General features: G+C 36.0%; 1 protein-coding gene across 2 annotated transcripts in view; it reads left to right on the top strand.

Moving 5' to 3' along the window:
• The window catches only part of SGCZ (sarcoglycan zeta), a 427,909-nt gene that overhangs the window by 351,896 nt on the left and 48,166 nt on the right, over positions 1–27,847 (top strand). Inside the window, exon 4 of one of the 2 annotated variants that reach the window (XM_045879286.2) lies at positions 21,477–21,599. The exons of the other annotated variant lie outside the window; for it this stretch is intronic. Within the exon in view, the coding sequence (XP_045735242.1) occupies positions 21,477–21,599 (123 nt within the window). The remainder of the gene's footprint in view (positions 1–21,476; positions 21,600–27,847) is intronic. 2 annotated transcript variants of the gene reach the window in all.

The following is a 27,847-nucleotide window of genomic DNA, read 5'->3' as shown; positions in this document are numbered from 1 at the left end:
CTCGGGGCTCGATCTCATGACCTGAGCTGAAACCACGAATTAGATGCTCAACCCACTGAGCCACCCAGGCGTCCCATGTTCCCTCCATTTCTATTATCAGGAATAATTAGTCTAGAACTGCTATTATTTCTTACCTAAATGTGTAATAGAATTGGCTGTTATGCAAGTAAAGTCATTTAGACCTTAAGTTTTCTTTAGGCAAACTTTATTAATAGCTTTATTGATATTTAATTTGCATAATATTAAATACATTCATTTTAAATGCATATTGCGATGATTTTTTTAGTATATTTAGAGTAGTGTGACCATTACCATAATCCAATTTTAAATCATTTCTATTACCTCCAAGATGTACCTATTACCTATCTGTAGTCATTTCTCTTTATTATATATCTCCCTAGGCAACCAATAATTTATTTTCTCTCTATATAAATTTGCCTTTTCTGGATATTTAATATAAAGGAATCAGGTATCTGATCTTTGCAGGTGACTCCTTTCACTTAGTATAATGTTTTGGAGATTCACCCATATTGTAGTAATGTCAGTGTAGTCTTTTGCTTTTATTTCTGAATATATTCCATTGCATATGACTTTACCACATTTAGTTTGTTAATTCATCAGTTAATAGATATATGGATCATTTTTTAATTCGGAGCTATTAAGAATATTGCCACTATGAATGTCTGTGTACAAATCTTTGTGTGTACTTAGGTTTTCGTTCCTCTTGGGTAGATATCTAGGAGTGGAACAGCTGAGTCATGTGCCAAATTTGTGTTTTTTTTAAAACACTACTAAATTGTTTTTCAAAGTAGTTGAAAAATTTTGCATTTCCAGTCTCTTCACAAATTTGCCAGGACTTGTTATTGTCTCTCTTTAAAGGAGGGACAGTAATTCTAGTGGGTGTGAAATGGTTATCTCCTGTGTCTTTAACTTGAATTTTCTTACTGACTAATATTCAGCATCTTTTTATGGACTTGTTAGACATTCTTTGTTTCTTTGTGTGTGTGTGTGTGTGAAATGTCTATTTATATATGTCGTCCATGTTTAAATTAGATCATTTATCTTCTAATTGACTTGTTAGAATTCTACAGGACTCTTTTATTTTTTTTTTTTGATATAGTGTTCCATGATTCATTGTTTGCGTGTAACACCCAGTGTGCCATTCAATACGTGCCCTCTTTAATACCCATCACCAGGCTAACCCATCCCCCCACCCCCCTCCCCTCTAGAACCCTCAGTTTGTTTTTCAGAGTCCACAGTCTCTCATGGTTCTCTACAGGAAAATTTTTAAACATCAATTAAGGTCTTTAATAAATATAAGGACATGCAATTTATCTATTTCTCCTTGAGTGAACTTTGGTAGTTTTGTCTTTCAAGAAATATGCCCATTTCATCTAAGTTATCAAATTTATAGGCATAAGGTGATTTATAACATATATTTATTAATTTTTATAACTTTTTAATAGTTGTGATGTCACTTTACTCATTACAGTAGCCCCCACCTTATGTTCCAAGACCCTCGGTGGATGCCTGAAACCGCAGGTAGTACTGGGTACTAGAAATACTGATTTTTCCTATACCTACATACCTCTAATAAAGTTTAATCTATACATTGAGCACAGTAAGCAATTAATAACAACCAATAATAAAATAGAAAAATTATAATAATATACTTTAATATAGGTTATATAGATGTGCTCTCTCTCAAAATATCTTACCATATTGCACTCACCCATCTTCTAATGATGATGTGAGATGACAGAATGCCTGCATGATGAGATCAAGTGAGATGAATGACATGTGCACTGTGACTTGAGTTAGGCCACTGTTGACCTTCTAAGGATATGACAGAAGAAGGGTCCTCTGCTTCCAGACCACAGTTGATCAGGGGTAACTGAAACCACAGAAAGCTGAAACTACACATAGGGGGAACTACTGTACTGATACTGGTAATTTGTGTTTTCTCACTTTTTTCTTGGCTAGATGTTTATCAGTTTTATTGATCTTCTCAACCAACAGAATTTGGTTTCATTAATATCCTATATTGTTCTTCTCTTTCCATTTCACTGATTACAATCAAGTTTAAAAAATTCCATTCTCTCTTTGTATTTTATTATGGATCACATTCACTTGCATACATATTTTTTGCAGTGTCTAACCTAATGCTAATCCCATTTTGTATATTTTTCATTTCATTGTAGTTTTCATTGCTGGAAGTTTGAGTTGGATCTTTTTGTCCATATCTCTAACTTTTGAGCATGCAGCATGCAGTTATAGTAATGGTTTTATCACCCATTTCTGCTAATTTAAACATTTCCTGTCAATTCTGAGTCACTTCTGATTATTTATTATCCTCATTCTGGGCCATGTTTTTCTGCTCCTTTATATGGTTTATAATCTTTTAATGTTTGATGTGAGGCATGGTACATTTTACTTTTTTGGTGCTGCATACTTTTTGATTTCTATAAATATTCTTGAACTTTGTTCTAGATGCAATTAATTGAAAATAGATTCACCCTTTAGGGTCCTGCATTTGAGGTTTCTTTGGCAGATCCGTGGCTTTGCTAGGTCTGTGGCTAATCATTCTGTATTAGGAATTGTGATTCAAGATTTTCCTGAGTCCTCTACCAAAACCCCATATGATATTTGTGTACTATTCCCAACCCTGTGTAAATGCCAGACACTATTTCCTCTATTTGTTTACCTGACCTAGGATAATTTTCTCACCTACCTGCAATGATATATAATCTACTGATTATTTGAGGGAGATCCTCTGCAGATATCTAGAATTCCTTTCTCAGTGCATCTCTGTTCTCTCTGGTACTCTGTCCTGAAAGCTCTACCTGTCATTCTCCTTGGAGTCTCTGCTCCTTCTCCCCAGCTCAGGAAGTCTCTGAGTTCCACCTGTGTTCCCCGTCTCTGCACCACAGACTGGAAACTCCCTTAAAGCACTAGCTTGCAGTATTTGTAATCCCATCTCATTTGTTTTTGTCTCTTAGCTATTACTGTTCTCCATTCCCTGATGTCAAGTGTCTTGAAAACCATAGCTTTATATACTTTGTCTTTTTGTTGTTATTTCTGATGAGAGGGTCAATCTGATCTCAGATATTCCATCTTGGTCAGAGGCAGAAATCTTTTTCTTAAATCATTTTGTTTATTTTCTTATCATAAGCTATTACAACATCCTATATAAACCTTAGAGCTTAAAACATAGCTGAACACTCAAGTAAAGTGTGACCAAAATGTGTGACACACTCACCCTCTGCTATTTATATGACACTCTTTTTCATTCTAACTATGATTATGCTAGACTTCCAATAACAATTTCACTGTATTGACTAACTTATATCTCTTCACCAACAAGGTTGACCTTACTCTGGTCACGCTTTTAGTTCACATCAACAATCGACCATCAGAGAATGCCTGTAATAACATATAATAATCCAGATAGATGTGGTTTAATCAACCTGAAGTTTAACAGGATCATTTTCTCGCTCATCAGCATTGCATCTCTAGTTATACAGTCTGAGGTATTATTTACTACTTAAACCGATCTGATAAAATTATCTAACAAATAAAACACATTTTCCCCCCACAAATGTTGATAATTCTCCCTCCTCACATTCTGTTTTTCAAAGGATGTCTCTTTATTCCCATGCAAAATATATCTATTTTTAAATGTTTATTAAAAATTATTGTCCCCTCATGCCAACCTGTCAGGATCCTTTAGAATTCTCATTCTGTTAAGTAGCTATCCCTCCAGTTTTAGTGTCAAGTGAAAATTTAATTAACATGGCATCACTGTATGCCTCAAAATGATTAATAAAACATGTTGTTCAGATAGGAATTTTCTTATTAAACTACAAGCAGTTACAACTTATCAGAATAATTGTAAGCAGATATAAAATAAACACATGTTGAATCAAATAAAAGCCAGACAAGTTTGGGTGCCTGCATTACTATATTCTCTCATTTATTTAGATTGTCACGATCTAAAAGGAAATTTGAAAGGAGTACAATTATTATGTGAAAAGCAGTGGACAAACATTGTAAAAAATGTGCATTTTGTTTAAGAAAAAGAGATATAATTATCTGTGCTTATATTTGCTAAAAATAAAAAAGTTCACAAGGAACAACAAAAATGGTTCCATTTAAGGGAAATGTCAGAAAAGGATTTATAGGGCAGGGGTAGAAATGAGACTCATCCTGTATAACTTATGCTTTTAACTATTTTATTATGTAAATGCATTACCTTATCAAAAGAAAAGGTGATTTATGAACAATAATGTAGGAGAAAAGATTTTGACAGCCTATTGGATATAGTCTCCTGCTGAGAGATCTTCGAAAACAGTATTTCTTCTGCCAACATAACCACAAATAACATATGTGAAAAAACATATGTAACTGTAGCAATTTTTAAATGTTATCACTCCTTGCAGTATATGCAGACATACACACCCATTGTATATAATTTTTAGTAAGTGTGAAATATAGTCTCTTACGGAATACATCACTGATTTGTTCATATTTTATTAAATACTTCTAGATTTCTCTCCCTGATAACTTAATTTTGAAAATGAAAACTGTATTCTAAGTTCAAATGTATACTCCATGAAGTCTACCTACTGCTCTTTTTTACAGTAGTTCATGTCTTAATAGCTAAATATATGTTGGAAAGACATGAAAATAATATTGAGAAACTGATGTGCTGACATCAATTTTGTGTTTATCTAATTAGTGAAGATGAAGACTTGGAAGAAAAGAAATAGAGAATCGGGTGAAATAGCTAATAGTATTAAACATAAGCTTAACTAGAATTTGGAATAAAAGCTCAAACATGATATGCAATTTATTCATAATTATTTTACTGGTAATTTTTATTAAAGAATGCTTGGAGGTCACAAAACATTTTAATATCTCAATGTAATATTCCTTTCCCAAAATATACATGTTATGGAAAGAAATAATAGATATTTAGTTATAAAAAGTAGTGTTTAACAATATGCAAATTATGTATTGTTAAGAAAGAAATACAGAATGGATAATAATATTTAGGGTAATTATCAAGCAGACCACTAAGCAATAGATAGAGTAGTATTTTTTTCCATATTGTCATTTATTTTTCTTTAAATGCAAAATTTACTAAATTACAACATAATAATTTCCTAAATAAAAACATAATAAAATTATTTATTTTCTGTCTTTACAATAAAGCATTATCCAACTAGAATTTTTGGAGGAAATATTTTTATAAATCAGTATGCTTCTATCAAGTACTCTCTTATGTATGCAATTTGTTTTTAAAAGTCATTGATTATATGGCATTTTTCTGTGGGCCTTAGAAATTTTGTGTTAACAAAACAAGGTGTTTATGCAAAGTGTGACTCAAACCTAAGGGGTTTCTTCTTCTGATAGCCTTCCTTTACTTAATTTATAGGCAAGGTATCATTTTAGATAAAATAACAGGACCATAATTAAGATAAAGTAATCCTACAGGATATGGAATCCAGCTATTATTAGCAAAAGAACCATAAGAAAAATATGTATGAATGTTGACTCTAGGGTTTTTGGAAGTCAGAGGAATGATTAAGATGAATTTCTGAGGTAAAAGCACTTGTGTGATGCTGTAGATACCATTAACGGCTCCCTCCCTGTGGACCATTCTTCCCCTCCTCTTTTAGAAATACAGTCTCAAGTGCTAGTTGCCCATGTGACTACCCAGATGAAGGCAACGGGCGTCTATTGCAGCCAGGTGTGCCTGAGTTCTAGCCAAGTAGATGTAAGTGGTGGTGACATGCCGGATGACATGCAGGTAGAGTCTTTTTAAAAGAAATGGGTACACGTGAAACTAATATAACACTGTATGTTAACTAACTGGAATTAAAATAGAATCTTAAAAAAAAAAAAAAGAAAAGAAAAGAAAAAGAAATGGTCCTGCCCTCCATTTTGCCTTTCCTCTCTCTGGAATGAGACACATTAAAGCGACCCAAGCCCCTGTGTTGGTCTCCAAGATGGAAGCTATAGTCTGAAAGTGGCAGAGCAGCAGAGTAGGAGAGACCTGGATCCCTGACACGTCATGTGTCCATTCTAACTGAGCACATACCAAACATATATTAGAACGAGAATCAGCCTAACCAGTATTCTGACATACACAAATATCCAGAAGGAACTTTTTGGAAATATATTTTCAACTCTTAGATCTCTTCATTTAATACCTGCAATAAATAAGTGATAATAAAAGAATTTACTTGCCGGGTGATATATTTCAGGTATTATAATTATATTTCACTTAATATCATCATCAAATTATTTATATCCTCTGAGCACCAAAACAGCTGGTTTCAGGGAAAGACAGGTGGAGATACATTGGTGAGGGAAAATTAGACTAGCATTTAAAGTGTGCTGCATGTTTCACTACGATACTTTTTTCTTTCATATTTAGCTGGATAATCTGATGACAAGCATTGCTTTTACTCAGAAAATACCTTAGAATTAAAAAAAATATTAATCAATAATAAAGGACAATGTGAAGTTTCCATTGGATGATAACAATGTAGGAAGTTACTTTAGATGACTCTGTAAAACACACTGATTTAAATACCTTTTCTGAAAGGGAGAGATGGGCCATGAAGAGATAACATAGCCATGCTTAAATCCAAAGAAAGAATAGATAATCAGGAAATAAGAAACTTAGAAATCCATTCTGCAATTTACTTTTAACAAATTCAAGTGCTGTCTACTGAAACACAATATTATCAGAAGTTTCCTCAAACATTTAAATAAATTCATCATATCCTCATCCCAAATATGACCAACATATACAAACATTAGCTTGGGGGAGAGGCATTTTAGCTATTGATATTTCTTCTTGAATAGTTTTTAAAAATTCAGGATATCAGGAAAACTTTGAGAGACTAGAGAAAGTAAGGATGTTGTTAGAAAGATGAATGTAGGAGTGCCTGCGTGGCTCAGTCAGTTAAGCGTCTTCCTTTGGCTCGGGTCCTGATCCCAGGGTCCTGGGATGGAGCCCCACGTTGGGCTCTCTGCTCAGTGGGGAGCCTGCTTCTCCCTCTCCCTCTGCAGCTTCCCCTGATTGTGCTCACTCTCCCTCTCTCTGTCTCTGTCAAATAAATAAATAATATCTTAAAAAAAAAAAGATGAATGTAGGGAAAAAGTAGATCTTAGAGAAATGTTATTTATTTTATTTATCTGAAAGTCCTGTTACCTTTTTGAAACAACGAATTAGGCAGTCATTTTATAAACCAGAAGATAGCAGTGGGTTGGACAGGTGCTATTTCTGAGAGAGAGAGTTAATTGAAATGTTATGTATTAATTTAAGGACTCAATCTGTATTCATTAACTTTGATTTTGTCATTCCTATGTGGAAAGAAATCCTTTTAATTTCTTTACCCTTTCCTTTGGGTTTCTGTATCAGAAAGAGACTTGGAAGAAAAAAACAGCATAGTGAAGAGGGGATTTAAGAATGCCCCTGAGCCATGTCTACACTTTTATGAATAGTTTCTTCATTAAGTTTAAAACCTCTCCTCACTGCACATTTTCTCATAGACATTAAAAGTAGTTATATTAGGGGCGCCTGGGTGGCTCAGTTGGTTAAGCGACTGCCTTCGGCTCAGGTCATGATCCTGGAGTCCCGGGATCGAGTCCCGCATCGGGCTCCCTGCTCAGCAGGGAGTCTGCTTCTCCCTCTGACCCTCCCCCCTCTCATGTTCTCTCTCTCTATCTCATTGTCTCTCAAATTAAAAAAAATAAAATAAAAATAAAAATATAAAAAAAGTAATTATATTAATGGATAAAATTTTATATTTTATGCAAATGTACCAAAACCCCCACATTTAATATTCAATCACTGGAAAACATTAGGTAACAAAATCAGAGCATTCCTTCTGAAAATAGAGCAATTTAAAAGGTGTAATAAGAGCATTCTTCTTACATTCTTACATTACTCCTAAAATAAGTAGAAAACTCACAATTCAAGAAGCTGTCTTTTTTATTTGTGGAAGAAGCATGTAGGTTAATTTTTGTGAGTTTTTTTTCTTTAGAGTATACAGTTATTTATCAAACCACACTAAGATGGCTCCCAAACAAATGTGAGCATATAGTAGTTGCATAATCAATGTTTACATATTTGTAAGGAACTTGAAATATACTCATATCAATATGTATGCCATAATCTATATTAAGTATTTCATATTATCAGGTAAGGCAGGTCACATAGCATGTTTACATAGGAGGGGAGGAAAGACAGGTATTGAAATAGACCATGAAAGAAGCCAAAAGCTAAAGGTGCAATCTTATTATAAAAGATAATACGAAAAAAATAGATTTAAGCAAACTATGAGGCATTTATTTAGATGATAAAGGAACTAGATTTTAGTTCTTGAAATGTTTATTGAGGTAAAAATTAAATAAGGTTATTAAATCAATAATCAAATTGTCTATGCCAGAAATACTTCTTGAACACCTCTAATAGGTGAGAAACTGCTTAATTCCTGAAGCGTCAGATGAACCAGATAAATATAAATCCTTAAACAAAGGTAATTTATATTATAGTGAGGTTTTCAGAAAATAAACAAGCAACCAAAAGTGATAAGAGGAAAAATAAAGTAGGTTCAAGTGAAAGAAAATGAAGGTAGGAACAGGATTGTTTTAGAAAAAATAGGGGGGTAAGGCTTCCAATAATGTGAAGGGTGTGGTGAGTTTCTCTAGACAAGACAGAGAATGAAGAGAGGGAATGGTGGCCATTTAAGAGTCAAGGATGAGCTACTTGAGGGAATAACTCTTAGGAAACCAAATACAGTCATGAGCAAAACACACCATGGTCTGGCTATATAGAGCAGGGCAGGCAGAAGACAGGAAAAGTGTAAAAACACGCATGTTTAATAAAATCAGTGTATTTAAGAAATGGCAGAAGGACCACTCTGAAGAAAGCAGAAATTGAAAAGTCCTGAGAGGTGAAAAGTTAGGATGCATTCTGAATATCATGTGGAGCTCTTGAGGGGATTTGAGCAGATGAGTCACATGGTCTGATTTTCATTTTGAAGATGTCACTGACTTACATGTGGAGGATATACACTGAGAGGCTGGGCAACAAGAGCCAAAGTAGAGGCATGAGTAGGAAAGCCTCTCCATTGTTCCAGAGAATTCAGCTGGTAACCTTACCAGCTTCCTTGTAACTCCTGTGCCATTTTTCTCTTGCTCTTCTCAAGGCTTCTAGTGGCCTTTGGCTCTCCTCATGTCTACTGCGGTGTATCTATATGTGGATCTCTTTCTATTTATCCTGTTTAGAGTTCATTAAGCTTCCTGGATGTATAGGTTATTGTTTTTCAAAACATTTTAGGAAGTTTGCGGGTATTTTTTTCTTAAGGTATGTTTTCTGTTCTTTTATCTTATTCATCTACTTCTAGCATTTCTATTACACATGGTCCTGTGTTTAGTGATGTCCCACATTTCTCTCTGAGGCTCTGTTCATTTCTCTTCATTCTTTTTCCCCACTGTTCTTAGATTTTATAGGTTTTATTTCTCTTTAAAATTGCTAATTCTTTCTTCTGCTAGTTCAATCTACTGTGGAGTGAATTTTTCATTCAGTTATTGTACTTCTAAGCTTCAGAATTTTCCTTTGCTTCTTTTGCAACTTCTCTATCTGTATTGATATTCTCAATTTGATGAAATATTTTATTATGCTTTCATTTAATTCTTTAAATACCGTTTCCTGTAGTTATTTGAATGTGTGTATACTGGTTACTTTAAGTAGCCATTTGAATCCCTCATCTGTTAAATATGACATGTGATCATTTTCACAAGCAGTTTCGATTGCCTGATATTTATTGTCTATGGGTCAGACTTCCCTCTTTCTTTGCGTGTCATATTTTTTGTGTGGAAAATTGAAAAGTTTAGGTAATATATTGTAGCAAGTCTGGGTTCTGATCCTCCACCATCACCCTCAGGACTTGTTATCATTATTTGCTTGCTTATTTCTTTGGTAACTGACGGGATTATTCTATCAAAGTCTATTCCTACTCTCTGTCCCCACCCCCACCCCTCAGTTTAAAGCTTCTGAAGTTCCTGAGAGGGTGCAGCCTTGAGCATTCACATGGTCACCAGGGATAACTGTCATCTTAGCAGTGCGACGTTGGCCTGTCTCCTTCCCTGATCACACCCTGCTGATAAGCTACACTAATTTCTGGTTGATTGCTATATTGTTTTATATATTGTCCTGGAGCATAAATTGTTTCAAGGACTATAGTTTAGCTGCTCAAGCCTTTGGTCTCCTCTTAATTACTTTTCACCACAGCTGCATTGTTTTTGAGAGCATCCTTAGGTTTGAACTTCCTCCAACTCTTATGCAAAGAAAATCTTTGGAAAAAGCTCCAGTTCTCTGGTCTATAGCCCATTTCTCTTCTTGGGCAAAATCTCTGAACTACAACTGGAAGAAGGGACGGTGGTAAGTTTCTTTCTGAGTGGCACTCCTGCTTAGTAGCCAGGCATTTGGCAAAGCTGGGGATTGGATGTAGCCTCTAGGACTTGCATATCCTGACATGGAAACTCCATCCTGTGAAAGAGCTAAAAGGAGGGTGATTTGGGCCCTTGTATTCTCACTACATCATGCTTAAGGTAGAGCTTCCATCCTGTGAGTGGAGTTTGAGTGGAAGAAGTGAGCCCTCACCTCTCAGTTGAATTTATTAGGGACCTGTCCTCTGCAACAGTTATCTAGAGCATAGGATGGGAAATCTGACACCCTCTCCCTCCTGGGAAAATACTTTAATTCTCCACTGGGAGGTAGATGAAGAAGGAGCCTTGTGTTCTTGGCTATACCTACATAGAGTGGAATTTCCATCATATTGAGCTGGGAGTGGGATAAAGTAAGTGACTCATGATCCAAATGATATAGACTCTCTGTTTCTACTGAGATTTTCTTGAATAAATATTTCTTCACTTGCTGTATATCCTTAGAACTATTTACTGAGAATTCAAATTGTTTATAAAATATCTTTCAGCAGTTTTTCTGGAGACCAGGTCTGTGAAGCTCCTGACATTGTCATTCCAGAAGTGGAACCTGAAATAAACCTTGAAGTTGAGGGTTGGACTATTGGGGTGAATTGTGGTCCTCCTCACTGAAAAAGGGATTACTGAGGAAAAAATAAATTAGCAAGTGTGTGATAATCAAGAATTATTGAGATAAACAATGCCTTTCTGACATTTATAAACAGATATATAAATATGGATTTCAAGGTAAATATTAGTGCACATGTTACAGATTTTGGATTTGAACACGTAAACTTTACTTAATGCCATGATCCTGGATGAGAACCTCTAGGTGAATGGATATAAAAGCAAAGGATTTTTCTCAATTCTTTTATTTTTGTTTTGTTCTGGAGACATTTCCCAAAAAGATACACTTCAAAAGTAGTTAGTCTGACCTCTGGAGCATGTAAATATTTAGAGAATAGGAAGAAAAGGGGAAAGCACAGATGTAGACTGAAAGGGTATGACTAGTGAGCTAGAAGAAAACCCAGGAAAGTGTGTTTTCTCAAATCTTTATTTTCCTGTATCTCTGATATTTGATCTGTGACTGTGTCCTTTTTCTTGAAAATAGTCCTTTGTAATTTTCTTAAAATGAATTTGTTGGTGATTAGTTCTCCCAGTTTTTGTTAGTCTGAAAATATCTTTGGCCTTCAATCTTGGATAATAATTTTGTTAGACTTACAATCCTAGGTTGGCATTTTTATTTTTGTTATTTTTTTCTTTTTCCCACATAACATTGAAGATATATTTTGTGTGTTGAATTATGCCCCCCCCAGATTCATATATAAAGTCCTAACCCCTAGTACCTCAGAATGTGATCTCATTTGAAGATAAGGTCTTATTTGGAGATAAAGATAATCAAGTTAAAATGAGGTCATTAGGGTGGACCATCAAATATGATTGGTATTCTTTTTTTTTTTTTAAGATTTTATTTATTTATTTGACAGAGAGAGACACAGCGAGAGAGGGAACACAAGCAGGGGGAATGGGAGAGGGAGAAGCAGACTCCCTGCTGAGCAAGGAGCCCGATGCGGGGCTCAATCCCAGGACCCGGGGATCATGACCTGAGCTGAAGGCAGATGGTTAACTGACTGGGCCACCCAGGCGCCCCTATGATTGATGTTCTTTTAAAAGGGAGAAATTTGGGCACAAAGATACATATAGAGGGGAGATGAAATACATGGAGAAGATAACCCTCTACGAACCAGGGAGAGAGACCTAGAACAGATTCTTCCCTCAGAGCCTCAGGAGGAAGCAACTCTGCCAACACCTTGATTTCAGACTCCCAGCCTCCAGAACTGTATAGCAATAAGCTTCTGTTTTTCAAGCTACCCACATGTGTGGTGCTTTGGCAGCCCTGACGAACTAATAAATATTTTATTGTTCTCTGTCAGTTTTGTATTTAGAGGTGAACATCAGGTTAGGTATTATAAATTCCTACTTATTTGGGAACAGATTTGCTGATATCACCTTCATTGGTCAATAAAATAAAATGATGTGTTACTTCTAAATGCAAGTTAAAAGATAGCGCTAAGTTTGCCGTATCCTTTTCTCTTGTTGCCGTAGCTTTGAAGGCAAGTGTTGAGATGGAGCCTTTGTCATTTGGTCCCTGAGTGACTTCTGTGATTACAGCATCCTACTGAAGCTTGCTGGAAATGAGCAGGAACAAGAAACAGACCTTTGCTGGGCTAAGGCACTCTAATTTGAGGGATTGTTTTATGGGATTATAAACTAGATCTTTCTGGGTGCCTGGGTGGCTCAGTTGGTTAAGCGACTGCCTTCGGCTCAGGTCATGATCCTGGAGTCCCGGGATCGAGTCCCGCATCAGGCTCCCTGCTCGGCAGGGAGTCTGCTTCTCCCTCTGACCCTCCTCCCTCTCATGCTCTCTGTCTCTCATTCTCTCTGTCTCAAATAAATAAATAAAATATTAAAAAAAAAAAAAAGAAAATTGATAAAAAAATAAAAAAATAATAAACTAGATCTTTCTTTCTGATAGAAGATCTTTACCCAAGTACCCCATTTGGTCATTTTTCCAGAAACCCAAGTCTGATGCTTCTTTGGGAATCAGAAATAATGCTTTTCAATGCAAGCAATTCTAAGAATTCCATGTAATCATAAAAATATGCATTAGGTATAACAAATCAATAATAATACAAATACACAGTTGCCTAACAATATTTAAAATCAGATTATAATAAAAACTGTATTTTATACTAGGATTTCTTAAATTGCTTATCTTGAAGTTTATTCTTATGTAGTGCTCAGTAAATTGATTTATAACATTAAAAACATGTTCCCACTAAAGGAAATTCAGAGACAATCTACCAAATATTAACAGGAATATGAAACAATTCTTATGTAAAAACTAAGTAGCAATAAGCATACCTCAAATATACTTACTAAATAGTATTAGCAGGTAGGGGCGCCTGGTGGCTCAGTTGGTTAAGTGTCTGACTTCGGCTTCAGTCATGATCTCAGGGTCTTGGGATGAAGCCCCGCATAGGGCTCCCTGCTCAGCTGGGGAGTCTGCTTCTCTCTCTAGTGCTACTCCTCCTCCCCACTCATGCTCTCTTTCTCTCTCTCTCTCTCTCATAAATTAATAAATAAAATCTTTTTTTTAAGTATTAGCAGATAGTATAAATAAATTTGCTAAAGGTACTCTGTAGAGAAGGTGGTTACTTTTTCATGACATTTTCAAGAATCCATTTCTCTGTCTGGAATTGTTTCTGTGTACATTTTCTTACATTAGAAAAGTAAATACATACGTATACTGTTAGGTGACTTTCACTATGATATTTAGGTGATAAATTAATTGTCAAAGTTGGATGTTTTTGAAAACAGAAAAAATAATTTTGAAATTTGGCAAGAAATTTATACTTAATTGGTACCATGAGATTACATTATTAGTTGAATACATCTGCAAAATTATCCTACCACAACTAAACAAGTTATATTGAATGTAAGTTAGGCAGAATTTGCATAGAAATATATTAGCAAACTGTTTGCGGGTGCCTGGGTGGCTCAGTTGGTTAAGTGACTGCCTTCGGCTCAGGTCATGATCCTGGAGTCCCGGGATCGAGTCCCACATCGGGCTCCCTGCTCGGCAGGGAGTCTGCTTCTCCCTCTGACCCTCTCATGCTCTATCTCATTCTCTCTCTCAAATAAATAAATAAAATCTTTAAAACGAAAGAAAGAAAGAAGAAAGAAAGAAAGAAAGAAAGAAAGAGAAAGAAAGAAAGAAAACTGCACTAACTCATTTTTGTTATGCTTGTGTTGATGTGTAACATGGATACACATGTTAATCGTTATTTGAAAGAGAATGCATGTTAAAAAGGAAAACAATTAAAAGTATTAAGGCATTCCATGAAACTACAGTGATTGATGTGTCAAAATGTAGCAGAGGACCAGGGCAAGCTGACAAGAAAGAGGGAAAAATTCTAAGAAGTTAGTTGTTGTTCGTGTGAAACATATGTTAAAATAAAAGGTAATAGGCTGCAATGGAAAATTTTTAGTTCAATATTATCAAGAAATGGCTTTTCAACTCTCATATTCTTCCATAAATTATATTGCATCATTTTAGACATATTAATGTCTACTGAAAAATTAGGCAATGAGAGATTTCCAGAGAACATTTCCAGAGTTTTTCTTCTCTCTCTCTTATAAAAGCAACTTACCAAAAATGTAGTTGTAAGGAGTCTCTTCTCATTACTTAAGTATTCACTGATTCTACTCATAGAGAATAATTCTTTTTTTTTTAATCTTTTTTTTTTTTTAAGATTTTATTTATTCATTTGAGACACAGAGATACAGAGAGAGAAAGAGAGAGAGAGCATGAGCAGTGCGAGAGGCAGAGGGAGAGGAAGAAGCAGACTCTCCGCTGAGTCAGGAGCCTGATGTGGGGCTCGATCCCAGGACCCTGGGATCATGACCCGAGCCGAAGGCAGACGCTTAACCATCTGAGCCACCCAGGCGCCCCGAGAATAATTCTATCAGATAGTATTTTTTCCCCGCATGCAACATGCATTCTTTGTTTCTATTTTTCCTTTATAAATTAAAAGAACATGAATGATTATGATACATAAAAAATTTTTAGAGAATAATATTTCACTCACCAACTTTGTGCCATCCACAGTTTTGAAATGCTATAATTTTGTGTTTGCATACTATAAAACCAGAATATTTTATGTATATGCTGTTTGACTGGTCCCTTTAAACAAAATAATAAGTCAAAGGTTTCACTTCTCTTAGATAACATAGTCAACAAAAGTGGGATAAAGAGACATATTTTACTTGATCCTGTCAAAATTCATAGAGGCCAGGCCCAGGAGAAAATACTATAATAATTTATGAAATGGCTGGCTAGGTAGTCATACCAGTTAATGATAATGATTAATTAACTAATTAATAATATTATTATTATATTATTATGAATCACCAAAAAGACCAAAAAATACAAGTATAAAAGATTATACCATTAAGGCTAGTTTTGCTTGGGAACAAAGAAGAAAATACAGAAAGAGTGAAAACAATGCAAAAAGAAACTCAATTCAGAATTTATGTCCTCCTCGCCCTCAATGGGGTGGATGAGTAATTTATTGATTCATATAATAGGCAAGTCCAGGGCTACATGAGTTTGTCTCTGACTGGATCCAGCCATTTAAGCAATAGTTTTAGATGTGGCTCTATGTTCTTCTCATTCTCCTTCCACTAAGAAAAATGTTTTAAGGCTATGTACATAAATAATAAAGTTACAAGATGGGAGTGATTAAAACTCATTTCAGAATAATGCTGACATGCAGAGCTCCCCAAGGATGAGGGGGCATGTGATTAAGAAGAGATTATGCTGAAGGCTTGTGTTGGTAACAATATTTCTTCAGTTAGGTGGTGGGTAACATCATGTACACAATTGTTATATGTATAATCTTTTCATAACTTTTTAAAAAAGGAAGATGGAGGGGCGCCTGGGTGGCTCAATTGGTTAAGCGACTGCCTTTGGCTCAGGTCGTGATCCTGGAGTCCCGGGATCGAGTCCCGCATCGGGCTCCCTGCTGGGCGGGGAGTCTGCTTCTCCCTCTGACCCCCCCCCCATGTGCTCTCTCTCATTCTCTCTCTCTCAAATAAATAAATAAAATCTTTAAAAAAAAAATAAAAATAAAAAAGGAAGATGGAGAGCAACAGTATGCGATCATACCTATGGTAATTATGGGCAAGGGAGTGATAAGGCATAAAAGTACAAATGGTGGAAATTCCAGGTAGTTAACATACTGTGTAATAGTAGTTTCAGGTGTACAATATCGGGATTCAGCACTTCCATACAACACCCTGTGCTCATCACAAGTGCCCTCCTTAATCCCGATAATCACCTATTTTACTCATCACCCCATCCACCTCTCCTTTGGTAACCATCAGTTTGTTCTCTATAGTAAGAGTCTGTTTCTTAGTTTGCCTCCCTTTCTCTCTCTCTTTTTTTTCTCCCCTATGCTCATTTATTTTGTAAAAATAAACTTTTAATGAGGAATTACTATGGACAAGGCACTGGTCTAGACACAGGATGGTAGGAAGGCCCAGGTAGGGATCTAAGGGTGAATGTAACCTCAGGGTTCCTAGAGCTACCTTATTTGCTGGAGACAGAATGGTTACTCCTCCAATTCTGAAACAGAAATCAGTTCCTGAGGTTGAGGGGGTAGGTTGCAGGAGGCAGGGTGTGCTAATCTCTGACAGGATCTAGTGTAGATAGCAATTGCCAAAGGCACAGGAGCCCTTGTTCCAAGATAAGCCCCCCAGCCCAGCCCCTGTAAACTTTCCCTTATTCTGCTTCTTCTCCTTCTCTCCCTAAGTACACTAAGAGTACACTTTCCAAATGAGAGGGTTTTTTTTCTTTTTAAAGATTTTTTATTTATTTATTTGACAGAGAGACACAGCGAGAGAGGGAACACAAGCAGGGGGAGTGGGAGAGGGAGAAGCAGGCTTCCTGCAGAGCAGGGAGCCCGATGCAGGGCTCAATCCCAGGATGCTGGGATCATGACCTGAGCCGAAGGCAGTCGCTTAACGACTGAGCCACCCAGGCGCCCCCCAAATGAGAGTTTTTAATGACATGCATAATGTAAAATAAAATAAAGTACAATGCTTATTTATATTTCTATTTCATGAAAGCAGCTTCTTTTGTTTTGTTTCAGCTTCTTTGGTTTTGTTTTTAGGGGGCCCATGATAATTCTAAAACAGGAATTCCAGAACTCTGAATTTAGTTGACTGTATTGACTCTTGTTTTCATTTTTCTTATGGGAATTTCTAATCTTTTAATAATACTCTTCTTCAAGACCTTGAAAATACTGACAACATGTAAAATCAGAGTTATATAGGAAGAAAGATACATCATGGTATGCTTGAGGAAAACACACCAGAGATAATTAGACATACCCATTTTGATCTTTGCCTTGTTTTCTTTAAATTAGAACTAAATAGTACCAAGAGGCCCCATGGAAATATATTGTTTGAGCCCCTGTGGAGACTTTTATTGAAGAAAATTTTCCAATTCATGTGTTTGACTGATTTAATGTAGAAAATGCAAAGACAGTAGATAAATTACTGGAGCCTCTCTATTTGTCAGCAGATATGCCTTTGGCTACTGAATATGACTGTAAGAAATGTGAATGTTCCAGAAAGGCAATGGAGCCATCTCTGAGGAGAAAAAGAAATTAGCTTGGTTGTTGCTTTGTTTGTTTGCTTTTAAAGAATATATACAGAATATTAAATGAACTAAAGAAAATATTTGGATATACATATTGAATACTTCAATGCTTTTGTGGAAACTGATTTTGCTTACATGTTTTCTATCTTTTTCCTTCCAATGCTCTTTACTTATTTTGTCCTTGACTGTTCTTTGTTTGATTTTGAAGTTGCTAACATAAATTTCTTCAGGTATTCTTAAGTAAGCCTTTAGTCTTCAGACCTTAGTTAGCAAGTTAGTGTTTAAGACGACCAGTAAAAGGGCACATGGGTGGCTCAGTCATTTAAGTGGCTGCCTTTGGCTCAGGTCATGATCTCAGGGTCCAGAGATGGAGTCCTGAGTCTTCAGGCTTCCTGCTCAGTGGGAGTCTGCTTCTCCCTCTCCCTCTACCCCATCCCTGCTTGTGTTCTCTCTCTCTCTCAAATAAATAAAATCTTAAAATTAAAAAAAATAAGATGACTAGTAAAATATAGAACTGTCCAGATAGCCCTAATTCCCCACGATCTATTTGCTAAGGAATCAGAGCTCCTTATCCACAGTCATTAGGCATATTGCTTTCCTGAGACTCTGGAAGCATTGCTGGTTGAGAAAAAATGGAACTGAGCATTTGCTCCCCTCCGAACAACTGGATGCTGAGTTGGCCTTGCCTAGCAGATATGTGAAGATAGAAACATGAAAAACAGAATAAGACACCACAAAACATGTTATAATGTAATAAATTCAATTTCATGTAGCCTAATGCATTAACTTTAAACATATTCACAACAATGCAATATGTGTCTAATTACATGCATTTACTCTTTGCTATTTGCAGAAAAGCAATGTATAGAAGCACAATATATTCAAAATTATTTTCTGATTTAAAATATTTATTGTCAATATATTACTAATTGCTTGCAGTTTTGCCTTCTGAAATTTTACTAATATGTTGAATAAAGTGTAGTCTGCAGCATTAATTTATATATCTATTTTTAATGGAATGTTTCCCCATGCATTTATTTATGGCCTGGATGCATTTTTTTTTTTTATTCCAGGTGTGCGTATATTTTCTTACTTGCTTATTTGCTTTTGCTTATTTAAATTTAATGAATTAAGATTTCAACTGACTTTGCCATATCCAGGTATTCTGCTTATATTTCTACTTGTTTATGTGACACACAATATAGCATGTTTATATTAATAAAGTACCTTCCATATAATGACATTAAATGTTATGCCAAAAAGAGTCTTATAAATTTGTAACCATATGCAGCATGTGTGTGTATATATTTTATATTACATATATCATATACATATAGTGATCTAATGCACTTCAGGGTCATTGAAGTCACTGATATATTTTGTGGATCAGTTCACCCAATAAGTAAGTATATTTGAAGATAGCAACGTGACGTACAAGTTAAGGTTTTACATGTATAATATCTAGAATATCTTTCAGGCAGTTCAGATTTAGTGTTATGTCTGAGTGCCTAGAAGATGGAGACATAGAGGCCTCCACACAGAGGCCTCCACACTTAGAAGTCACATTTATCAACACACCAGCCCCAAGCACAGTTTTTTGAACATCACCCACTGGGTTACTATGGTTTAAAGATTAAAAGCACAATACAGGAAGGTTAGATCATGATTAGCAGAAGACATACTCAATTGATACAGTCTGATGAAATAATGTTTGCCGGATCAAAGGCAATGACTGTCACCAAGAACAGTAGGTCTTCCATGGTTTCTCCAATACTGTCATTAAATTTCATAAGAAAAGTGATTTGCTTAAAAAAATATATAACAGATGTTAAAGTAAAATTCATGCTGTTTTGATCTTGACAGCCTGCAAAGGTTAACATCAGTTTTATCTGACTTAGCATTGTCATAGTTTTAAAATTTTCTATGTGGACCTGAAAACACAGTTTCTTATATTATAAGAAAAATATACATCTTGTTTTCAGAGAAATTATCCCACATGTTATCAGGGTTTGGAATTAATATTTTCCTCTAGTTAAGTGCCCCTCAGAAGCTATGATGGTGGGGAGGTATACGATACTAAAGCCGGTGGGCTAGGACTGGGAGCAGGGCTGGGGTGGGGTTGAGGGTCTGGTATTCCTTCACCTGTCTAACTTCTTACCCTAAGTAGCCCTAGAAATCGGACCCAATTTTAAATTTGGAGGAAATTTTGGAATACAAAGATGATCTCATGTTTTGAATTCCTGGGGGACATGTATCTAAAAGATAATGGTAGTATATTGTCTCAGTCTGATTGGGCTGCTATAATAAAATACCATAGACTGGGTGGTTTAAACAACAGAACTTGATTTCTCACAACTCTACGTGCTGGGAATCCCAACAGCAAGGTACTAACACACCCAGCATCTCACGAGAGGCTACTTCCTGGTCTGTACATAGCCGGCTTCTCACTAGGTCCTCACCTGGCAGATTGCAGGGAGGAAAACGGCAGACTTTATAAGGTCACTAATCCCATTTGTGAGAGCTCCACCCTCAGGACCTAATCACCTCCCCAAAGACCGCCTTTCCTAACACAACCACGTGGTGGGCTTGGATTTCAACATAAGAATTTTTGGCAAGCACAAACATTCAGTCCATAGCATAAGCAAAGTAAATGAAAAGAGGTACACACAACTGTGATGTCCCTAGGTCCCTGACTGGGCTGGACTGTATCTGATAAGGGTTTTTGATGTAGAGAGCAGAGGAGAAACCCTCCAAATCGTAACCGGAGGGGAAGATGTAGCATATGCCAAATATGTTATGCCAAATGAAATAAATTGATGTTATGGAAATAGCAATTCCTCACCCTTCTGGCCAGTTTGATCTTTTTGTTGAAGACTTTCAAACTCACAAATTAATTATGTTTCCCAAATATGGAAGCTGCCTTTGTGATTTGTGGATGGATTAATATGCAAAATTGTCCAATAAATCAGAAACAGATTTTCAATTCCATGGTGTAACTATATTTATTTAATACTATATTTTAATAAATCAAGAAAGTTATTGATGAGAAGATACATTGGGAAGCACTAAAAACATGTATATATATATATATATATATATATATATATATATACATATATATATTTTGCAAGATCGACTGTAAAATGCATTCGCATTCAGTGATAGTAAAGGGTGAACAAATTTCAATATTAGCATATATGAAATGTAGTGTAGCTAAATGTAGTGTACTCACAAATGAGTAATGCTTTACAAGTACCTTGTGATGTAGCAAGCGTGGGGACTATTGTCTGCTTACAGAAAGTAAATGGGAGTCATTCTGACCACAAGTATTTATTGAGCATCTAGCATGTGCTAGGTATAAAGCCAAGTTTTCAGGCAATAACCAAGAACAAAGCAGATGTCATCTCTCCTTGTGTATATGCAAAAGCTTTTTTTTGGTTTTGTTTTGTTTTTGTTATTGTTGTTATTTTTAATTAGCTAAACCTACAAACCTTGTTAGGACTATGTCAAGCATTTAGAGGTCAGATGTATGCCCAACCATCCTAGCTCAGCAAACTACCAAATTAAACAGCCTACTGGAAAGGGTAACAATTTAAAAATATTAATTCAGGTGTAAAACATACTGCAGAGGTAAAATAACTAAATAATATATGCATTTCTTCTCTTTTTCTAAAAAAAAAAAAAAATACATGTTAATGGTTTCCTGCATACCAGTTTCATTTTTAAACCTTTCCTCTGATCATAGGAGCTGATGCTGTGGAAGCTCAGTGTAAAAGATTTGAAGTGAGAGCGAGTGAAGATGGCAGGGTGCTGTTCTCTGCAGATGAAGATGAGATTACCATTGGGGCTGAAAAGCTGAAAGTTACAGGTACTGTAGTTTGAGGTCTTGGAACATTGTTTACTTCTTGAAAGAATATGCAACTGAACAAGAGCTACATTATAAGATGTATGATCCCCATGCCGAAAGCTGAGTACACATAATAACATGATCTCACACCATTAGATTTTCCAGGAGTCTTCAAATAGAAGACAAATGGTTGTATTGGCAGAAGACAATGTACACACTGGCCTTAATGATGTAAAAGTAAAGCTGTGTGTCCTAGGCCGGAGTAGGATAGGCGGAGGAAAGTGGGTCAGCAGAGCGGAAGAAAAAGTGGGGTGCAGACTGTGAGAAAAGCTAACCCAGGTTGATAGACAAATACCATTCAGAGGTATCATTTGGCAGTAGAAGATATGCAAAAGAAGAACTAAATGTAAATATCAACTATAGAATGAAGTAGGGGGAAAGTGATAAGTAAACGAAATTATTTTCTTTGGCTAATTACAATTCTCAAAAGTATATATATCAAGATATAGTCCTGTCCTGGGGCACCTGCATGGCTCAGTTGGTTAAGCATCTGCCTTTGGCTCAGGTCATGATCCCGGGGTCCTGGAATTGGCCCCCCACATTGTGCTCCCTGCTCAGCAGGGAGTCTGCTTCTCCCTTTCCCTCTGCTCCTCCCCCATGCTTGTGCTCACACTCTCTCTCTCTCAAATAAACAAGATCTTTAAAAAATAAAAATAAATAAATAAATTTAAAAAGGGATAGTGCCATCCAGATATTATTTAGAAGTTGTTAAAGTCATTATTCTAGCTTTAGAGCTAAAAAGTCAATCACCAACTGAAATTAAGAAACAAAAGCAGAAATCAAAGGTAAAAGTGAGGCTGAGAGCAGGGAAAGATTTTATGAAGATAATTTTAAGCACAATCTCTTTGAATTACTTGATTTACAATCATAATACATTTAATTTTGATAACATATTTTAAAAATACCCAAAGAGGCCTACATTAAAAAAATGAGATAAGCTTGACCTAGTGTTTTCCAAATTTGAGTTTGGGAAAGGTCATGGGCTATCTATCCTATCTAAGTCCTACTGAGCCCTGTGGGCCATGAGAGAACAGCTAGCGTAGAAATTGGCCTCTACTCTCAGGTTGTTTGGGTTGAATCCCTGTCTCTACCATTCAATATTTAAATAAACCCTATGTCTCCTATGAAGTTTTCCTTCATCTAAATGATTGAAATGATGATGATAACTTTAGTGTTCAAATTATACCAGTGTGTGTGTTTATAGTATTTTCAGCACATATTGAAGACATTGTAACAGATAGCTCTTTATATTTATTAATAAAGATAATATTAATATTGTTAATGTTCCAGACATGAGGGCTTATTTGTATTCAAGAAAGGTATACTATTAAATGGTACTGAAATTCAAAAAAGATTTTTATTTTTTTTTTTGAGAGAGACAAGAGATTGGGGGTGAGAGGCATCGGGGGGTAGGGGCAGAGAGAGAATCTTAAGCAAGCTTCACACCCAATGCAGAGCCCTACACAGGGCTCTATCTCACGACCCTGAGATCATGACCTGAGTGGAAATCAAGAGTCAGACGCTTAACTGACCGAGCCATTCAGATGCCCCTCAACAAAGATAGTTAAATGGGGATCCTCACTGGGCCTCTTTGGCCCAGGTCACAACCCATTACCACCATCCCTACTGACTCCCATAGCTTCTTTTCTCTTATGGGATATTCTGTTGAGTAGCTGGAGCCTGCACCATTGGGTTGGTGTTTGGAGTATTCCCCATTACTGCCCAGCTGCCTCATCCCCTTTTCTTTCTTTGGCCTTCTTGGAAAGGTCAGGAGAGGAAGGCCCACAGGGGGCAAAAATTGACCTTTCTAAGCCCTGAGTCTGGGGGGCAGGTGACAAAACACATGGTGGCTTTGGTTGGCACAGAGCACAGACAACTAGGAAAGGACATTGACTTTAGGGCCCTTGGTGCTAACATTTGAGTTGCTGGTTGGTGGGAAAGCAGGGAACCCAGGTAGAAATACACTCAGGGCGATTAAGCAGATGTGATTTCAATATTTAACAATCTTTGAACCTTGGTAGTGCCTACTAGTTATCAGCTTTAATCCTAAGATAGCTTTTAAGATATTACACACTTAACTAACAATTTTTTCATCCATATTCGGATATTCCCATTGAGTACTTTGCCTTCATAAGTGACAGGAAGTTACAGAGCTCTTGACAGTTTTTATGAACTCATGGAATTTTAACTTTCTCTGATCTTATGTTGACTTGTCTCATCACAGTTGCAGTGAAGTGCTGTCTTCACAAAATTAGACTCATTAACTAGTTTTTAAATTTTTCTTTGAGGTGCATGGATACTCACCTTTATTTTCCTCTTTTTCTTGGTAGCCTGGCTGTCATCCTTGGATTGTTAACGGGAATTATTAAGTTATAAAGTTAGCAGAGAAAGTGTTCCCCAAGAAATCTGAGTTTTTCTGCTTTTCAATTAACTGCCTTCAGACAGTCATCTCTGCTAATTTAATCTCTCCCCCCTCCCCGTGTATGTGTGAATGTGTGGATATGATATATGCATGGTATATATATATGCATGTGTGTATATCTGGATGTATAGATGGAAAAATACAAATGTTTCATTCTGGTTTTCTTTTTCCATTTCTTTCTGTCTCAAACATATATACATAGCTTTGAGTTTATTCTTTGTACTACTTTTGATTGATTTTTGTCATTCAGTTATCTCAGAAAATTAATCAGTTTTATAGTAGAGGTCTGTACCATATGCTTCCAGAAGATCCTAAATAATAATATAATTTTGAGGTCATGGACTGCAGAATCCAGGCAGAAATTTTTGTAAGGGTTTGAAGCGTAACACTTGAGATGAGGGAATGAGAGTGTCTGTAACAAGAAACCCCAATTTCTAACCTGATGTGGATATACAAGAGGCTCCAGGTTATTAACAAAGAAATGCTAAGTTGGGAGTATTTTATTTTGATTAAAACTCCCCCCAGGATCCAGTTGCATTTTTGTTTCTCCCAGAAGAGCACATATACCCACAGACACACATAGACACAAACATACACACATACACACACCCTCTCACATTCTTGCTAGGTCCTTTCTCCTTTAGCAGAATATCGAATGTTTACTTTGCAGTAGCTTTATTCCTTCCTGCAATACTTCTAAAATAAAGAAAAGTAAAGACATCAAAGGCAAATATAACTTAGAATTTCACATACTTAGAGGAAAAAATTATGCATCGCATCGCATACCATTTAAAGGCCCAGGGACTGATTAGAAACTCTTGATTAGAAACTCACATATACTTTAAAGCAGTGCTTGAATTATTTGACAAATAACACTACAAAGAGACACTGACTCCAGGGTGCTTCATATAAATTAGGTAGCTGTGCTGACAAGACTTCAAAGTTACATGTAACAAGAGATCTGTGTGAGGTTGATTCTGGAATTTTAAATTTGTGGCACAAAATTTTCTATTTAAGCAATATCCATTGGAATTACAAATGATTCTTTCTGGCTTATACTTTACAAGCAATGGGGCATTTTGTACATGGACTTCTCTTTCAGGGTGACAGAAATGGATAAATTTATTTAGACAATGTTTCTATACACCTGAGGGAAAATCACTTATCACTAAAATTATTCATAGATCTAGCATAGCTCAGGATATTTACATTTACTGTACTTAGAAAGTAGCAGGGATTTACCTGATACGTTCACATACTCCTAAGATGCAGGAGGATAGAAGTAAAATCACAAATGGTTACCTGAACACCAACACGCGTCAATACCCCATCACCATGGTAAGCAATCATGTGCTGAAAATTTGTAATTTTTTTACTCTTGATATTACTTGAGTTGCTCAGTAATCGTGTGCTTAAATCTTAATTTGAAGTTACTTATTTGACCTTAACCTACCCTCTCTACATCGCTAAATGTATTAGAGTGTTACACTTTAGCTCACATATGCATACTTGAAAACTTTATTTTCATTAAAATTGGTCAAAGATACCCCTTACTGCAGTTATCTTTTGAGACCCAATATTGGTCTAAGATATCACTTACTGCAATTATCTTTTGAAACCAGGTAAACAAATAAAAGATATAAACCTTTACACTTAGAAGACTCAAATTTAGTGCTTTCAGGCAGAATCAATCAACTGCAATTTGCACTTTCATTTGTATTCCAAGTAGTATATTAACCTAGAAAACAAAATGCAAGTCTAAGTCCTTTGACTTTATAATATGTGAAAAACTTTAGCCATATAAGATACCTTCATGTTACGTTTTATGCTATTAGTTGGACTTAGACCTCTCTGTTTTGCTTATGAGAGAAAAGAAGAAAAATAGCTAGATGTGTAAGGAGAAAAGGATATCTCCTTTTTTCAGGCAGCAGAAATTAAAGCTGGCAATCTGAAAAAATAGTGAATCCCAACCCTGCATCCACCCTGTGCCCTAATGTTTGCTTGAAAGCCAAGACTGTATCACTCCTTCATCCCTGTTCTAACTGAATGATTGGAAAGATAGACAAGCTCCAATGCTTGTTTGACAACAGAAGAAAGGATTTTCTGAAGAGCTGCCTTTTAAATTAAACACCATGTTTCTCGGTTGAAATCAATATTTCCTGGTTTGTTTTTATTAGTTAGTCTTCTACATCCTTGTTCTTGTCTGTAAATTGGCACACTGTGTGAAGGTCAGCTTTGGAATCAAGCTTTCTATTAGGTAGGACCATTGTTCCTTCAAGCTGTCCAAATCCCAAGAATGTGGTAACACGCAGCCAACAGAACGGAGCTGCTTGGTTTGAATAGCACCTGAAAAAATGTGATTGGACCTGGTGCTGAGAAAAGTGATGTGCAATCACTTAATTGTCTCAGGTGTGGCATTTCAAGTCTGTGGACTTGGGATAAATCACTCAACTCCGTTTTCTAGTTGCTTTTGGAGTTACTGAGGATACAGATTTTAGAAACGCTAAAGATTAGTACCACTCTGTCTCCCCTCACAAATCTCCAGGTAACAAAGGATTGCAGGTTTTGAAGTGTATAAATAATGAACCATGCCATTCTCAAACAATAAGGTATTTGCCCTGAGCACCTTACTGACTGTCCTCTCCATGACTTATTGTATTTTTTCGAGCTTTCATCTAAATGTTTCCTACTTTAATTGAAGCAAAACTTATTGAAAATATAATTGTATAATAGAAATCTAAAGGAAGTTTAAAAGAAGACAACTCCTTTATAAAGGTTGGAGTGGGGGCTCAAATCAACATCACTGTGTATTGATTTTCAAATTTTCCACTGATGTTTAAATTTCTTCTTATAGCTGTGGGCCTTAAATCCACAAAATATCTCAAAGATATAATTTATCCTGCCACCGTTTAAATGAATAGTCTGGTTTCTTATATATCGTGATGACATTCTAAAAATACATCACTTACAGAAAATGGTGTACTAGAATTGCTTGCAGTTTCATTGTTTCCTTGTTGGCTGTCAATCAGGAGCTGATATTCACTCCTAAAGGTGACCCATATTCCTTCTCATGCTTTCCAAGTGTCCTGCCTCCAAGAACACTGGGTGAGCTCCTCTCATGATTCAAATCCCTCTAACTTTCCCTCCTGTTGCATCGCTCTAATTTCCTTTTCTTCCTATAACTGGAGAAAGATTATCTGCTTTTAATAGCTCATATGATTACATTGCCTATTACATTACCCAGATACCTGGATAATCCAGGATAATCTCCCTATTTTAAGGTCATTGATTAGTAACCCTAATTACATCTGTAAAATCCCTTTTGTCATGTAACATATTCACAGTCGGTGGGGGTTTAGGATGAGAACATCATTGGTAGAGAGAGTCATTATTCTGCCTGCCATACTATGCAAATGATTGAATCTCTTTAAGCCTTTTTTTTTCTTTCTATGCTGAATTTGCTTTTCAATGTTATGCAGCTGCATAAGTATAAATATTTGTTCAATATACAACAATTATGACATCCAGAGGGAATGTCTTAGAGAAAATAAGACTGCAGATATTTTATTGCTTTATTGCACAGATTCAAACAAACTTTCAAGTTGGTAGATCTACAGCTGGGAGTACTACCAAGGAGCACATTTTACAATCACAGGAGATTGACCACATAGAACCCAGGAGAATTTCTATCAGCTGGCTGGAGAGGTTTTACAACAACGAACGGATTACGTGAATGCAACCTGAAGTACTCTGTACTCATCGAAAATGCAAAAATACATTTGGCAAA

This window comes from Mirounga angustirostris, unplaced genomic scaffold (genome assembly GCF_029215605.1).
Source record: "Mirounga angustirostris isolate CCGP_5_RB_7025 unplaced genomic scaffold, mMirAng1.0.hap1 SCAF_2, whole genome shotgun sequence".
NCBI classification, from domain to species: domain Eukaryota; kingdom Metazoa; phylum Chordata; class Mammalia; order Carnivora; family Phocidae; genus Mirounga; species Mirounga angustirostris.
The sequence above is the reverse complement of the archived record's forward strand: the minus strand, read 5'-3'. Positions and strand labels throughout refer to the sequence as shown.